Source organism: Equus caballus, chromosome 26, assembly GCF_041296265.1.
Source record: "Equus caballus isolate H_3958 breed thoroughbred chromosome 26, TB-T2T, whole genome shotgun sequence".
Taxonomy (NCBI): domain Eukaryota; kingdom Metazoa; phylum Chordata; class Mammalia; order Perissodactyla; family Equidae; genus Equus; species Equus caballus.
In genome coordinates, this window is record NC_091709.1 from 15,099,620 (window position 1) to 15,116,430 (window position 16,811).

The 16,811-nt window shown below is 39.4% G+C and overlaps 1 protein-coding gene across 1 annotated transcript in view; it reads left to right on the forward strand.

The window, feature by feature from the left end:
* The first annotated feature begins 310 nt into the window (after positions 1–310).
* GBE1 (1,4-alpha-glucan branching enzyme 1) overlaps positions 311–16,811 on the forward strand; it is a 245,737-nt gene continuing 229,236 nt past the window's right edge. Inside the window, 1 exon segment of the mRNA NM_001081940.3 lies at positions 311–526. Within this exon segment, the coding sequence (NP_001075409.1) occupies positions 393–526 (134 nt within the window). The 5' untranslated portion in view covers positions 311–392.

Here is a 16,811-nt window from a genome sequence, read left to right on the forward strand (position 1 = left end):
GAAACACCGCCCTAACAGCAACAAATTCGCGGAACTTCTAGAAGAAAGGTCCCTCCCAAGAAAGCCAGCTCAGCCACTCGAAGGGGCTGCCGCCGCGGGAGGCGCCGCAGGCGGACGAGCGGAGGGGCGCCGGCCGGCTCGGGGAGGGCAGGCGGCCGCGCCGGGAGGGGGGCGGCCGGGCCCAGGTGCGCGCGGCGGGCGGGCGCCGCCTCCTCCGCCGGCCGCTCCTCCCCGCCGCGGGGGCAGGGCAGCGCCGCGCTCGCCGCTATAAAGGGCCCCGGGCCGCAGCCGCTCGCCTCGGCGTCCTCGGCTCCGCCCTCGCGCCGGCCACTCCGCGGAGCTCGTTCCCGCTCGAGCGGCTCGGGCCTCGGCTACTCGGGCTGCGGCCGAAGATGGCGGCGCCGGCGGCTCGGGCCGACGGCTCCGACGCGGCGCTGGCGGCGGCCCTGGCGGACGTGCCCGACCTGGGCCGCCTTCTGGAGGTCGACCCGTACCTGAAGCCCTACGCCCCGGACTTCCAGCGCAGGTACCGCCCGGCCGCGCTCGCCCCGGCCCCCGCGGCGCAGAGCCCGACGGCCCGCCTCCCGGCGCAGGCCCCGCCCCTCGAGGCCCCGCCCCGCGCCGGCCCCGCCCCCGCGCTGGGAGGGAAGCAGCCTGCGAGGGTGGGCGTCGGGTTGGCTCCTGCCAGCGGGTCCAGAACGTTCGGAGGTGCAGGGGGCAGCTCTGTCCCGGGACTAGGGACCCGAAGCGCGGAGTAAACTTCCTCCGTATCCCCTCCCCTCCCCTCCCCTCCCTTCGTCTCCCCTCCCCTCCCCTCCCCTCGTCTTCCCTCCCCTCCCCTCCCTGGAAGCAGCGGTTTGCGCCATTGCGCGCGTGCTCGGGCGCCCGGTTCCTCGGGTGCTGATGCTGAGGGCGGGGCCGCCCGCGTGTGTGCTGCGCCTTCGAAATTCTCTATTTCATAGCAAATACTGTGGTATTATATCCAACAGGATTCTTTCAGGCTGCTTTTGTTCTTTCCTTGTTAATATTCTCCCTCTCAGGGAAGATTAAGCCTGTCCTGGTCACTTTTTTTCTCTTTCTCGGGCCAGATGTACAGCACTCTTCGTCGGTGTTCGTCACTGCCACCCAAGAGGGAGAAAGGCAGGAAAGCCGAACTTCTAGAGGCCGATTTAGGATGCTTTAGCTTTAGTTTGTGCCCTCTCTTGCTGTAGTAAATTGGTTTACCACAATTACGTTGCTGGGATAATAACTAGCAGTCAGCTCAACTTAAAAGGTATAGTTTTTAAGATTAAAATAGTTGTTATCCTAGTTGCAGCAGTTACATTTGTGAGCTAAGTACACTGTGGTTTAATGCTTTCTGCCCTTTTAGCCAAGTCACTTGAGAATGAAACCTACCGTGGCAACAGAATATACAGTGACATTTTAGTAGCAGAAAACGTCTACTGACAGGAAGTAGGATTGGGGGTAATGAAGCAGGGTTGACTGGAGTTTGAAAAAAAAAAAAAATCTTAGGTTCATAACCTGGCACTGTGACTTACTAATTGTATTCAATTCAGCAACTGTTTGTTAAGGATTTCCCTGTGAAGGAAAAGTGAGGGACACAAAGTCCAGTACAGCATCTCATTCCGGAGCTTGTGTAGCCTAATGAATGGGCCCTCCTCAGAGTGGTCACCTTGAGCCATTGCTCCCTTAGTCAGATGATTGGGCCCTTCTATAAACCATTTGAGAGCAGCGCTGTGAAATTGCTTTCACTTTTACAATATATGCTTTCAAAGGAACTTAGTGAGTAATCTTCAGAGTTCAAGGTGGAATTTGATTTAGAATTAAAAAAGTTCAGAGCAAGAGATGATGGTCAGACTTGTTTGATGTGCTTATTAATGATGACACTAATTTACTTGTATGCTTTGTAGAATGGCGCTTAAGACGTTTTAAAAGAAGAGTTGTGGAAATGTTTTGTCTGCATTTCTCCTCCTCCTTTTTAAAAAATGATCACAAGCAGATAAACATCCCTTGTTAAATGTTTCTTTCATGTAATTCACTTCAGCTCCACTGAGATTGAAGCGTTTATGATCCTCTTTCATGGTTTGTCAAAACTAATGAGAGGGACAAAGGCTAGAATAAAGAAATGGGGACAGTCCAGTGTTCTCGGTGAGAAGGCTGGCTCAATGGGCCCTTGTGCGTTGCTCTGACCTGGATTCTGCTTGTGGCCTTGGTTCTGAGTAATTGCCATTTTCCAGCACACATGTTCCATTTACGCATGTCAAATAGTAATTTGGCACTTGGCAGCAGTAACTTTTACTGTTCACATTTGAAAAATAAAAATTTCCTCTTTCATAAAGTTTGGTCCTGGTTTATTTTCCTATTTTCTGTTTATTTCTAATAACCCACTTGGACAGCGTGTCCTTGGCCTAACACAAATATACAACCAGTCAGACATTTAGGTGCAAAGTATGCTTCCTAAGGAGTGAAGAAAATTGAGGGTACGAACAACAGTGTATAAGAATGATGATGGAGGAGTCAGTTTCTTCTCGTTGATGGGTTGTCTTATCCTTCGCCAGCCAACACATATTCATTAGAAATTCATTAGAAATTCTCTGTACATTTTGTTGTTCTTGGTTACCCTTTCTGTAACTGTAAGACTATTGAATCAAGTGTGAGGGTCAGTAAATTATTCTGTGCCATAAAATAAAAATTTATACATTACTATGTGCGACAGCCCCTGTGAAGTCTTGTTGATTACCTCCTGAGATACCCCTTGGCTCTCCTGCTTTTTTCACTTGTTATTTATACTGCACTTAGTCTCTGTGATTGTAATTCCGGTATCTGAGTGTTTTAAAACAGGAACGTTGAATTGTCCCGATATTTCATGCCAATGTGAGTCAGGCTGTCATGGCAGTCACTCAAGGATCTAGGCTAATGAAAGCTTCGTTTGGTAACATGCTTCTACAGTGTCAGTGGCAAGGAACAGAGAGCGTGTTGAGCTATGCACTGTTTTTTACAGCTTTAGCCTAGTGATGAGCCACTTCTGCTGAGACGTTATGTTGGCCACTGCAAGTCAAACGTGACTTCTAAACCGTGTGGGTGGAAGAGAGAACTGACATTTGTGAACAGCATGAAGAACGACACAGTTGCAATAACACTTGTCTATACCCTCTGTTTAAAATTTATATAGTACTTTTAGATATATTATGCTATTTAATCCTCATAACGAAACTGGGAAGCAGAAAAGGTGGGCATTTTTATTTTTCCTGTTTTAAAGGTGAAGAACCTGAAATTTGGTCAAGTGACTCGCTTAAGTGCACATAGCTAGTTCCCACTGGGATTACTCTTTCTTTGCTAAAACTGTTCTCAAGAAGTTCACAATGACTTCTTGGTAACATCCTGGATATTTCTTTCCTCCTCTTTATCTCTAGCATTGGACATTTTGGACTACTTCTTGGATCTCTGAAGCCATGATACTGTAGCTCTTGCTTTTCTTCCATGATTTCTGGCTGTTTCTCCTCAACCTCTTTCTGACCATTTAATATCTGAGATTCTGAAGGCTCTTCCCTAGGTATGTTTGTGTGTTTCTACTCTGTATACTTTCCCTAGGCATTCTTATCCGTCCCATGGATTCCATCTATGTGCTGAGGCTGCCCACATCTAACTTCACCCCAAATCTCTCTCCTGGTCTTAGTCCTATTTATAAATATCTTCATTTTGATGTCCTATAAGTACAAAATTTAACACGCATAAAACCGAACTTACGTTTTTTCATCCCAAACCTGATTGTCCCTTTATACCTTATTTCAATGTGGTATCCTCATTTACCAACTGCTCAAGCCTAAACTTATCCATAATTACCCCACCCCTCCTTTCCTCTTACCTCCAACTCCAGTCATTAGTAGTTTTTCACGTGTGTGTCACTCTGTATCCTGCTGCTATCATTCTGCTCAAGTTGCTAGCATCTCTCACTTGGTTTACAAAACCAGCCTCAGCATGATCCGGTCCCTGTCTGTCTTTTAGCCTCATCTTTGGACTCTCCTTCTCACTCTGTACCATCCAGCCAGGGAGGGCCTAAGGGTAGAGAGGCAGCTGGAATGTCTGGGGGCTATTCTATACACTAAAATATCGCTAGAATAAATTGAAATCATGATATCTGTTTTACACTCGTACTCCTTTCTGAAATACTGAAGATTTTCATTTCTTATGTTGTGTAGGCTAAGAAGTTAGGAGTCTAGGAGAATCACTGACTAAAAGGCAAGAGAGATCAAGAACTATAAACATTTTCTGATCTTTATCAGAAGAGTGACTCTTAGCTTAGTAGAAGTGATTAAGTGAGCCCTTTTCTGCGTTTAATTTTTATTAATAGAAAATAATTTTTCTCCACCCCATAAAATAGGTTTTACCACATGTTAAAGAATATCAATTTGAAGAGTGCCAGAATGTTTTCCTGTCTTGGATGCTACATGTTTTGGTCTAGCTGTGGGTCCAGCTATGCTTTTGTACGTGCTCTTTCTTCTGCTTGATGTGTACTTTGCTTCTATCTTGTGAATTTCTACACGTGCTTCAAGACACACCTTAGATGTTATGTGCCTTCCCTGACTTCTCCCCATCCTTAAACCTTCTTCCCACCTCTTGTCTACCACTTTGAACACCCCTATCCTGAGAGTCATCATCTACTGTAAGGTATTGTCTTCCTGCTCTTTTGTGTGCCCCCCTCGATGATTTGCTCCAGTAGATGGACCCTTTGCCCATATTGTTTGCTCACTGTTGTATTCTCAGTCTGTGGAACCACACCTGGTTTATAGGAAACAGTATAGTATTTGAATCAGCAAATGACTGAGTGAATGTCTGCTGACTCTGTTTTTCTCTTTTCTATGCCAGTGAGTTTCAGGTCAACTCACCTTAAGCTGAAAGTGTTGGGCACGCTTGGATGCATAGACAGAGAAGAAGCAGTAGTTACCAGGAGTTATGAGAATGGGAATATATGTTCAAGTAAAGAGCTGAAGATAACCAGAGAAAACCAAGGAAATTGTTAGTAGTTAGAGACTTCCATACTCCACAGAGACTAAGGTTTAATCACTGAAGGAATTTTCAGTTTGGGAGAGCCTAAGGTCAGATTCTGTGCCCAAGAATGGGAGGAGAGGTTTTTGTGATCCTGAGTGTGTTAAGTATTACAATTAGAGTGAGGTCTCTGTTCCATTATAAATCAAAATAGCTTTTACATTGGTTTCTAATCAGAGCTGGAAAGTAGTTTAGATTTGGTGTATCAGCAACCACACCAAAAATTGATTCTCATAGCACAGAAGTTTTCATAGCTGAATGGTGTACTTTTTTCTCAGCGCCTGGCCAAGTTGTGGGCTCTGAAGAAAGTCAAATGTCAATGATTCTAGAAGGCAGGGAGGAACCTGAAGATTACAAGATGTAGCTGGCCTGCTCCTCTATACCAGCAGATTCATTTGCCCTTTGCAGCCGACATGTCTGCTAACTCCAGACTCACACCTTGATTCTCTACAGTGATGGGCAAGAGGCTTTGACCTCTTCTCGTTTTCAAAGTGCCTTAAAATGACTCCTTGGAGCATTTTGGTTTCATTTAGGCTCTGGCGCCTGCTGCACCACATCCCGAGAAATGACTCTTTATGTGGTAACTTCTTAGAGGATTCAGTCCAGCTCCCACCAAGCTGGTCCCGGTTAGACAGTGAGATGATAATACCGTTTCTGTGAAATGTGCTATGGTTTTTGACTGATAAGTATATCACGCAGCTGTTATTTGAAAGCATGGATTAAACTTCAATTATACATTTGTAGGTATTAAAGGAAAACATGAAAGTGTTTTCATTGGAGAGAATTGCTGCTATCAGGTACCTTTCATTCTAAAGTAAGTTTATTTTTTAGTAAAGAGTAGATTCTCTTCTTGTGGCGATGTCTGCTCATCAATAGGTGCTCCCCACTGTTTTGGATCCAGGGTTCTTTTGTGTTTAGTATCCAAAAGCAGCTCTGTTCTGTTTTGTGTTTAGGGGAACAGGAACCGGTACATTGACAGAAGGTAAAACTCCACATTAAACATATGTTCTTAAACAATCTAGATTCATTAATTTATCATATAGTTCCATTGCAGTTTATTTGACATTGTTTACATTATGGTGACTAACTTGTAAAACTTGATGCATTTTTATGTTTAAGTGATCAAAAGAATTTAGATTCTAAATTTAGTTTCTTTACATGTAAAATGGAAAAAAAGTATGTAAAAATATTGCTGAGTGACCATATTGCAGTGTACAAGAGCAAGACAAGGCTTGAATTTGAGCTCTTGTAAGGGCTAAGTGACTTTGAGTTTGAGAGCAAATTAATCAACCCCTGCAAACCTCAATTTATTCCTATGTAAAATATGGCTAGGACCCAATTTTAGGAATGTCTTGAGGACTAGGAATATATGGAAAGATGCTCAGTAAATAAATAATAGTCATTTAAAGATAATGATGTGATTAGCAAATTAACTTTCCATCTCAAATATTAGCTAGAATATTATTTTCAGAAGATTTTCTTATTGTCAGCTTCTTTACTGCTGTATCCTGAAATCAACCGTCAGGTAAATAACATGACCAGAAATTCCCCACAACTCTTCCTTTTGCTGGTTAATGGTGCCTTTACTTTAGGGGGTTCCTTCTTTTTCCCAGTAGAGTGATTGTGTGAATGAAGTGGAGAGGTGGTGATTTTAATCATAATCTAATAGAGAAGGAAAAGAATATGTTTGAACTTTGATCTTTAATTTGGAGAGGAAATGCTAAGGCAGTTGCCAGTTTACCGTAAGCTGAAAGCAAGATGAGTCTGGGATATAATAAGCTCAAAGCTGCCTTTGTTGAGAGAGGTAGGTGCTGGCCTGCAGAAACAGAATCACTCTTCTCTGGATCTCCCTTTTCATTCTTGTCTCTTCTTTCATCTGAATTGCTGGGTGTTCCTATTCTTGGGCATCAAACAGCGGCAGGGACTTTCCTCTCCCTGGACTCTGGATGGTTGGAGGAATGGTCCTACCAAGTCTACTCTAACAGGAATAACTTCAAAAATATGAATAAAAATATACAATAGCAGCTTAAAAGTTTGAAAATGAAAGAATTATCCAGTAGAGTCTGAAAATATAATCAAGTAATAAAAAAAAAAATTTAACTTCTATATCTTGCCTTGTCTTTTATTTTTCCCCTCTCTTTTTAAAATTTGAGGATTTCAGTTATTTTCAATATATTTGACTTTGCAATGAGATGTAGAAAACAAAAGAATGGAATATTCATGTGTATTTTAGTAGATCCATTGAACAATAAATTACAATGAGACATAATCTCTAGGTCTATAAGCTAAAATATGATAATCAGAGACTGAGTCTGCAAATATACTTCTTATCTAGGTAACTTGAAGTTTTCCAAATATTGGGCAAGTGAGAATTAAATGTTTCCTTTACCAGTGAAATCATTTGTTACTCAATATTATCAGTCTAATTTTTCATTTTCATAAATGATAAGCAACTAGTCACAGGTTATATTTAATTATGAATAACTACATAATACAGATACATCCTCTGTTACAGAAACATAATAGAATCAGTTATGCTTTAGGTCTGTGTAACAGAAAACCCAGCACACCCTCAATTAACAGAAAATCCCACAAACTGAGAGTTATTGAAATAGAGGTTTGTGTTTCTCACAGAGAAAGTGAAGGTGAGAGGTTTAGGCCTTGGCGGGGACTCATTCTTTATCTTTCTCCTCCGTTCTCATTAGCACGTGGTCTTCGTTCTTAGCTTAGAAGATGGCGGGGCACAACTGCATGTGATCTTTCCAGCAGGAGCATGTGCTAGCTTGCTATGTGCATTTTAACCAACATATGTTAATTGTTTGTAAACTCCATCTAGTTCTTTCAATTTACAAATTATTGACCAGAACTGTCCCACGGTCATCCTTAGCTGAAAGTGAGCCTGAATAATCAAGGCTTTTGGTTGCACACATGCCTTTCTGAGATATGTCCTTTTGCCTCACAGCTTCCCAAGGCTCTTTTCCTTGCTCCACAGAGGAGACTACATCTGGCGAAAGATGAAAAGTCCCAGTGAGACCGTGTCATAGTTCCCCAACATCACGTCTGTGTACAAATCCTTCTGGGCCGAATCCAGACATTTCCACTCCTGGGAGACATCTGGGTCACGGCTTTCACTTTACTGGACCTGATCTATATTTTTTTGGATTCTTTTCCTGGGGAAATATAGACATTTTTGGCTGCCCTGGTCTAAAATGAGCCGATCTGGTCTCCTTAGCCACCTGGCCCCGCAGCTTGGGAGTACCACTATCTTCTCTTTTTAATTTTACAGATATTTTAAATATGAGAATGTTTTGAGAGGAAATGAGTTTGTCAATTACTAATAATTTTTCCATGTCCTCTTGGCCTCATTAAAAAATGATTTATCTTTAAGTTATTTGAAGAATGTAGTATTTGTGAGGTTAGAGAGAAGAATTAAGTTGAAGATGTCAATTAATTTATGCTCAATCATTAAAATATGAATTGTCTTTTATTATCTAATGACATACAAGCTTATGGGGCTTTGGCATTATACCTTTCTATGCTTTTCTTTTTAAAGTTTAAGATGTGTAACTATTGTTCTTCAGAACATACTTACTACAGATTTTTCATATAAATAGAGGATTTTGATCCTCATAGGCAATTTTAACGTGTTGTCTTTCACAATGGGACCACAGGGGAATTTGTGGAAGAATGCGATTCCTCTTTGATGTCAGAATAGAAGATGGATGATCTGGGGTCATACTACTTTTCTTTCCTAAGACGTTACGGGTGTATTATCTGTGATCATTCTATACGACTATGTTTAGAGGTAGTTCATGTTGGTCATTTCTGTGCTTTTTGTTTTGCAGCTCTTATCTTTCTGCATTATAAATCTCTGATCCTTTGGTTTGCTTATTTGTGCAATTTTTTTTTGTTGACAAATGGATGTCTTCTGTCCTCTTGACCATTTCAGTTGGCCGTGCTGTTTGGGTTGTTTAAATCATACTTGCTGGTGATAGGAGTGTAGTAAAACTAACGGGTCTTCTTTTGCTTCATTTCCCTAAAGTGCCTTTTATTGAAAACCGTGCTATCCATGCAGAACTAGGTAAACTTTTACTCACAAAGACAGCACCTAAGTGGCAAGTACTTAGAATCAAGAGTGTTATAAAAACTGAAGTTTGGTTCTAGCAAGTTCAAAGTACGTTTAAAGTTAGAGGACATTTAAAAATATAGTGAATTTAGAGAATTACAAATTGTGTTAGAAAAATTTTTTTTAAAAACATTATTTTGAAATACTTATAGACTTGCAGGAAGTTGCAAAAGAGTACAGAGAAGGCTCCTGTACAATTTGCCAAGCTTGCCCCAGTGGTAATATCTTGCTTAACTAGATTGCAGTATCAAAACCAGCAAATTGACATTCATCGTCTACAGACCTCATTCAGGTTTCACCGTGCATTTATTTGTGTGTGTATACTTCTTTACAAATTTATCATAAGTCTATATTAATGTCACCACAGTGAAGATATAGGACTCTTCCATCACCAAAGAGGAACTCCTCATTCCTTTATAATTATACTGTCCCCTCTCACTCCATCCCTAACCTTTGGTAAGCACAGATCTATTTTCCATCTCTATAATTTTGTTCGTTTTTAGAATGTTATGTAAATTAAATCATCAATATGTAATCTTTGGAGGTTGGCTTTTTTTCACTCAGTCTAATGCTTTTGAGATCTATCCAAGTCACATATATCAATAGTTTTTTCCCTTTTATAGTATTTTGAATAGTATTTCATTGTATGGATATACCACAGTTTGTTTACCCATTCACCTGTTGAAGGACATGTAGATTGTTTCTAGTTTTTGGCTTTTAAAAATAGTGCAATAAAGCTAAGATGTGAATATTTATGTGTGGGTTTTATTTTTCTCAGAGAAATGACTGCAGGTGTGATTGTTGGGTCATATGCAAATGTATGTTTAGTTTTATATGAAATTTCCAAACTGTTTTCCATAATGGCTGTACCAGAAGTGTATGAGGGTGCCCGTTTATCTGCATCCTTGTCAGCATTTGGTTTTGTCACTTTTTAAATTTTAGCTGTTCTAATAAGTATATAGTGATAGACCATGGAGGTTTTTAATTTGCATTTTTCCGATAGCTAGTTATATTGGAAATCTTTTAAAGTGTTATTTGCCATCTGTATATGCTCTGGGGAAATGTCTGTTCATGTCTTTTGTCCATTTTTTAACTGGATTGACTTTTCTTTTTTTAACCTTTGAATTTTGAGACTTCTTTATATATTCCAGATACAAGTCCTTTGCAGATATTTAGTTTGCAAATATTTTCTCCCAGTCTGTATCTTACCTTTTCATCTTCTAAACAGAGTCTTTCACAGAACAGAACTTTTTAATTTTGGTCTTCAATTTATTGATTTTTTTTGTTGTATGGATCATGCTTTTGTTGTCATGTATAAGAGTTCTTTGCCCAACTCTAGGGTCTAAAGATTGCCTTGAATGTTTTTTCCTGGAAGTTTTATTGTTTCACATTTTACCCTTAAGTCTATGACCCATTTTAAGTTAATTTTTGTATAAGGTTTGAGGTTTAGTTTGAGGTTCATTTTATTGCCTATGGATAATTTGATTCCTCTTTTTTTTTTAGTGAGGAAGATTGGCCCTAAGCTAACGTCTCTTGCCAGTCTTCCTCTTTTTGCTTGAGGCAGATTGTCCCTGAGCTAACATCCGTGCCAATCTTCCTCTATTTTGTATGTGGGATGCCACTACAGCATGGCTTGATGAGCAGTGGGTAGGTCTGCACCTGGGATCTGAACCCATAAACCCCAGGCTGCTGAAGCAGAGCGCACAAACTTAACCACTACACCACTGGGCCTGCCCCTATTTGATTCCTTTTTAGGATCATAAACTGACAGACTTGTACTGGGGAGCCACCTGACCAAAATTAAATTAGTTTTTAGTCAGATTTCACTGAGATATGTGAATGATAACAATTTTACATAAACTATAGATTGTTGAAAGCAGTGGGAACTAGTTAACCTGTCAGTTTCTTATTTCTAAGATCTTATTTTAACTTTTGATTATCATTATAAGACAGTCTCAAAACTTTAGGAAGCAAGGGAAGAATAATTTGTGAAATATACAATAATTCATTCCCAAGTAGATACCTCATGTTGAGTTTTTTTAGTTTTAATTTTCATATTTTTCTATTATGTCATTGCATTACTTTATTGATTTATATTCCAATCATGTGTAGATATTAATCTATATAGTAGATTGAACCTATAATTTTAATTTGACTTTTTAAGGTTTTTCCTATTTTTTACTTATACTGAGAACTCACTCATTTGTCAGTGTTATATATTCTTCAGTTCTACTTTATAAAAAATATTTCTTTTAAAAACAAGTTTCATTCATTTTGTCTGTTTACTTGACTTAAATGATGAGTAAGTTTCCAAAATAGTTTTGTGTTATACTCTCCTTTATACGAATGAATTTGTTAAATCTTACCTAAAGTAATGTCAGTATTTCCTAAGATTAGTTGCTTTTCATCCAGTTGAAATTAGCCTGGGTTTAGTTCAGTCTCAATCTTTACTTGGATGTGTGTCAGGATTCAGTGTGCTGTTAATATATTAGAAATCAGAGTGTGTCCATTTCCAGAAAGAAATTGGTTAGATGTTAAGAGATGGAAGTTGTTAGTACATTTATTGGGCAAAACTTGGAAAATTTTGAAGAAGATAGCTAAAAATTTACCCACCTAATGCAAAAGTAAAGTGGAATCTTTGAGGATTTGTTCCTTCCACAGTGCTTACTCATTATGATGAGTTAGATAATAAACGCCCAAAAGAGACTTCTGCCAACTCTCCTGATAATAAATTCTCATCATCATCACAGTAATACTGATTATTACTACAATTTATGTGTATGTTGTCTTATGTGCATTGGGTCTGAGCTCTGCATTTCTGAGAGGCTCCCAGGTCATGCTGATGCTGCTGTTTCACAGCTAATGTTTTGATTAGCAAAGCATGGCATGGTCCCAGCCTCAGTTTAAAACTGAGTTAGTATTGGACCAAATTTTATTTTGTAAATATTTGTTGTATGTTCTGATTTTTTGAAAATAAGTGATCCATATATACTAATATAGTTAACCAGATAATTTAATTTTTTAATGGTCACAATGATTTTTCTACTTGTAGGTAAAAGGGGTTTTATTTTAGCATTATCAAAGTTGCTTTTTCTTACATCTGCATTGTGAGTTTCGTGGTTGCCTATGAGTCTTTAGGACAAGATACAAAAGGGGACCACATAGAGAAAATTATTCCCCTGACTGGTGTTCCAGGGGATACAAGGGCATCTAGTCACAGGCTGTTTCATTAATGTACTTATTTAGCAAACTATTTTCGACATCCTCTTTGTTCAGTCATTTTTCTATGTGCTAGCAGAACAAATATGAGTAAGGTAGGCTTCCTACCTGACGGGAGCTCAAACTGGGGAGATGCACAAGTAAATGCTGTTATAGTGAATATTTGTGCATGAAATTCAGTGTGGGAAGGATGAAAGCATGCCCTGTTCTGTTAGGGAAGAAGTTCATTTGAATTGCCTTAAATTCTGGAAGTTATTTCTCCATAAAAGGAGGACTGAGTCTTGAAGAATGTGGACAAAGTCTGTGAGACTCGTTTTTAAGAAATTGATAGCTAAGACATTAATCTTCCTTAAAACTATAGACCTTTACACAGCTTTTGTTGCTTTTAAATGAAAGTTTAGTTGCAAAAATGGTTCGGTTGCAATATGCGCTTGTGTAAGAATTGCCACATTGTGTAAGAACTGAAACCTCTAAAATAGTTTATAAATTATGTTTGATATATCAGTATGTTTCTTTATAGTAGATAAGCCCATTTTGGAAGAGATTGTGTGCTGTTTTTAGAGGCAATTCCTAGGTAAGTTAAGGGCATCTCTTCCTGAATGAATCAGGGGGACATTTTCTTGAGTGCCACGCAGTGGAGAGGGTCCCAGAAATGTGAACAAATACTGAATGTCCCCTGCTGACCCCACTCTAAGTGTCTCACCTAGATCAACACTATCCAACAGAAATATAATATGAGCCACATAGGGGCCGGCCTGGTGGCGCAGGGGTTAAGCGCGCATATTCTGCTTTGGTGGCCCTGGGTTCGCTGATTCGGATCCTGGGTGAGGACATGGCACCACTTGGCACGCCATGCTGTGGTAGGCATCCCACATATAAAGTAGAGGAAAATGGGCACAGATGTTAGCTCAGGGCCAGTCTTCCTCAGCGAACAGAGGAGGATTGGCAGCAGTTAGTTCAGGGCTAATCTTCCTGAAAAAAAAAAAAAAAAAAAGGAGCCACATATGTAATTTGAAGTTTTCTAGTAGCCACATGAAAAAAGGTAAAAAGAAACTGATAAAATGAATTTTATAATATATATTTATTTAACCCAGTGTTTTCAAAATATTATTGTTTCAACATGTGATTAAAAAAATGATATCACATTTGTTTGTCATATTGAGTCTGGAATCTGATGTGTATGTGCTGACAGCACATCTTAATTGGGACTGGCCATGTTTCCAGTGCTCAATAACCACATGTGGCTAGTGTCCACAATGTTGGAGAGCACAGGTTTAGATTACCTATTTGGTAGAGAGCTTTTATAGAAAGAGTTGATATGACCTGTGAAGACATTGAAAGGGGAGATTGAGCAGGGGGAAAGGTTCAGTCAGCTCTCTGTTCATGACAGAAGAAAGTAGACCCATAGAGATTCTGATTTTGCCTAAGAGAGGGAGTCAGCAATTACTGACCCATGACTGTTTTTCATACTTGAAGAGAAATAAATGGATGGTGTCTTAAATGTCAACATGGAGTTATGCCACATGCTTAATTAACTGGGGCTAACTAGGTAGCCACATTTTCCCCAAGTTAATTGGCGTGTCTCCTCCACATTGCCCTTTTCACTGAGGTGATTCTTATTTATATCATATTTTTGTACGCTAAATGCATTACATCTGTCCCATAAAGCAAAAACAAACTCAAAACAAAACATGGGTCAGCCAAGGTAAATCTGGTCCTTCGTGATAAAGTGACTGAGATCAGGTGGCTATTCTGTGCTCTAATAGCCTTAGACCTTTTGGGGTGTGCCAACCTCCTTTTGACCCAGCCCAAATAGCAGCTGTTCCTAACTGTTGCCCCGAGCATCTTGCTTTAGTGACTCATTATGACTTGCATTATTCCTGAGTTGGTCTCTGCTTGTAAGAGAGGAGAGTTGGACGGATTGCTCCTGGGTCACTGTTCAAACTGTCCACAGTGTTGTGGGTGTGTGTATGTGCATGAACACATGTGCATCTTATGCCCTTTTCTTCATGATTTGCTTTTATTTCCTCTAGATGGTAGTTTCTTCAGTGTTTATGCTTTTTATTTGTTTTGCACCTACTCACTCTGCATACTTAATAGTTACCCTTGTAATAATAGTTAAAAACATTACTGTTTATAAAAGTATTCGCCCTCAAGAGCTGTCAGTCACATTCTTCCTGTGGAATGCTCTTTTCTTTCTCTCTTTAGTGTTGTGTTTTCCACACTGTAGCTGCTCAGTACATGCTGACTCACTGAGCATCCCTGGGATGCTGGATGTGTGTTTCGAAGTTAAGAAGAGAAGAATATGTTTAGGGAACACATTATTGTCTTTCAGGTGTTTTCCATAGAGCTTAGAGTAGAGGTTTGTGCTCAAGAGGTGCTTTGCAAATAGATATTGACTGGGGGTCTGGTCCGACTTGTTCTGTAATATTAGAAATATAGAAATATTTATTACCGTAGTTGTTGGAGGGTCCCTGGAAACGCTTGAAAGTAATTCTTCTACCATGTAGTGGCCTGTGGGGGGCAAAACCTCTCTCGCATACAGCTTAACCTTTCTCCTGTCTAATACTACTCAGGAAGAAGATTGTAATTTCTTCATTGTGCTTTTATCAGGTTGCTGTTCCCAATGCAGTTAGTGTAATTTTTCATTTCCTAACAGACCTCGGGCAATTCTGTTTAACATGCTTTCTATTTCAGAACATTCTCCTATTTAAAGAACTTCTTTCGCCTCAAGCCTAACATGCTTTTCCAGCCAGGCCAGTAGTAATTTCTATCCTTGCTGGCGTCATTCACCTTCCCTGTTAAAATTCTGTCTGGATTTCCCAGGAATGTCTTTTTTTGTGTTTATGGCATAGCAAACGCTGGGATGCCTATGCTTTCTATTTGTTGAAATTGCTTTGGTTCACAGAAATATTTCATTTTTATTACTATGCAGAAGACATGTACAGTTTTAATTTTTATTTCAAATCTGTTTTAGTTTTCTACATTGCAAACCAGACTTTATTTTCTTAGTGAATAGAATTTTGACTTTCCACCTGAACTTTTAAAGTCATCCACAAAGTTTCCTTGAGCAACAGTATTCATACTAGGATGAGAGACTGTTTCACTTTTGCTGATTTAAAAAAAAGGGCATTCAGGTTCATTTAATAGGTGGCACATTCCCTTTTTAAGGCGGCATCTGAAAAGTGAATGAAACGAATTATCTAGATTGCCACCCCGAGTGATCATGAATTAGTCTTGATTTTGATTTGAGATAAGACAGTGTTCTAAGCTGAGGCTCTTGAGGCTGCTTTTGGGTCTCAATTTGGTAATAATGACATTCTCGAGAGCAATTTAGGTTTTTAATGGGGAAAGTCTGGTAAACAGAGGTGTGTAATGGAAAAGTCCTTGTTCTCTTATCCTTGGCCGCTTCTGGCTTATGCCGAGGTAGATTTTGAAACATCTATTATAATATCAACATTTTCAGGAGATTCTAGGGACTGTCTAGAGGCCTAGGGCTCAACTAAAATTAGAACTCTGGCTCTGCTATAAATATGTATTATACATTTGTATCATATATGTTATGTGTGTGTTCATGTGTATATAAATGGCTTTTGTATCATGTCTTAGTTGGAATAAATGTTTTCCTATTCATTGTGCTATTTGTGTACAAACACAGCAGAAAATGGGGGTTTTCCTCTCTTTGGGGATAGTCATCTTGGTGTTAAAAAGGAGAAGGGAAGCATGCTTCTTTTTTGGGTTATAGTTTGCATTTTAAATTTCGTTGCTGTTCCTCTCAACTTCCATCTGTGTTGACATTTGGGAATTTTGTCGTTGCTCTTTCTCGAGTAGAGTGGAAAAGCTTAAAACAGAATTTACACTTTTAAATACAACGGAGGCTCTATCACATCATGATTCATTCCAGGTCTGAATACTTCTTCTTTGGCTTAAAAAAAAAATCAAACATTTTGTTGAGCAAAATGTTTCTCAAGCTTATGACGCTACTGATTATTATGCATTATTAACAACCATTTTTGCATTAATGCAAAGTTCAGGCTGAAAATACAATGATAAATATTAAAATTTTAGGCACTTAATGTTTTATGGCATCAAAGAAATGTTTCATATAGATGTACTGTTAGTTAATTGCTATTTAGTAATGACATTCACTTTACTTTTTAATTAAGAGTCATTTATAACCTAGGAAATAGTAAAATGTGAATGAGCCGCAAATAGCTGGATTTAGTGCTGTATGACTTCTGTTGGCTCTATACTCTATGTTTTCTTTTTTTTAACTTTCTGAATCCCAGTCCATTGACATTTTGTGTGTTGGAGAATGTGTGTGTGTGTGTGTGTGTGAGAAAGAGAGATGTCGTGTGTATATGTGTGTGTGTGTGTGTGTGTGTGTGTGTGTGAGAAAGAGAGATGTCGTGTGTATATG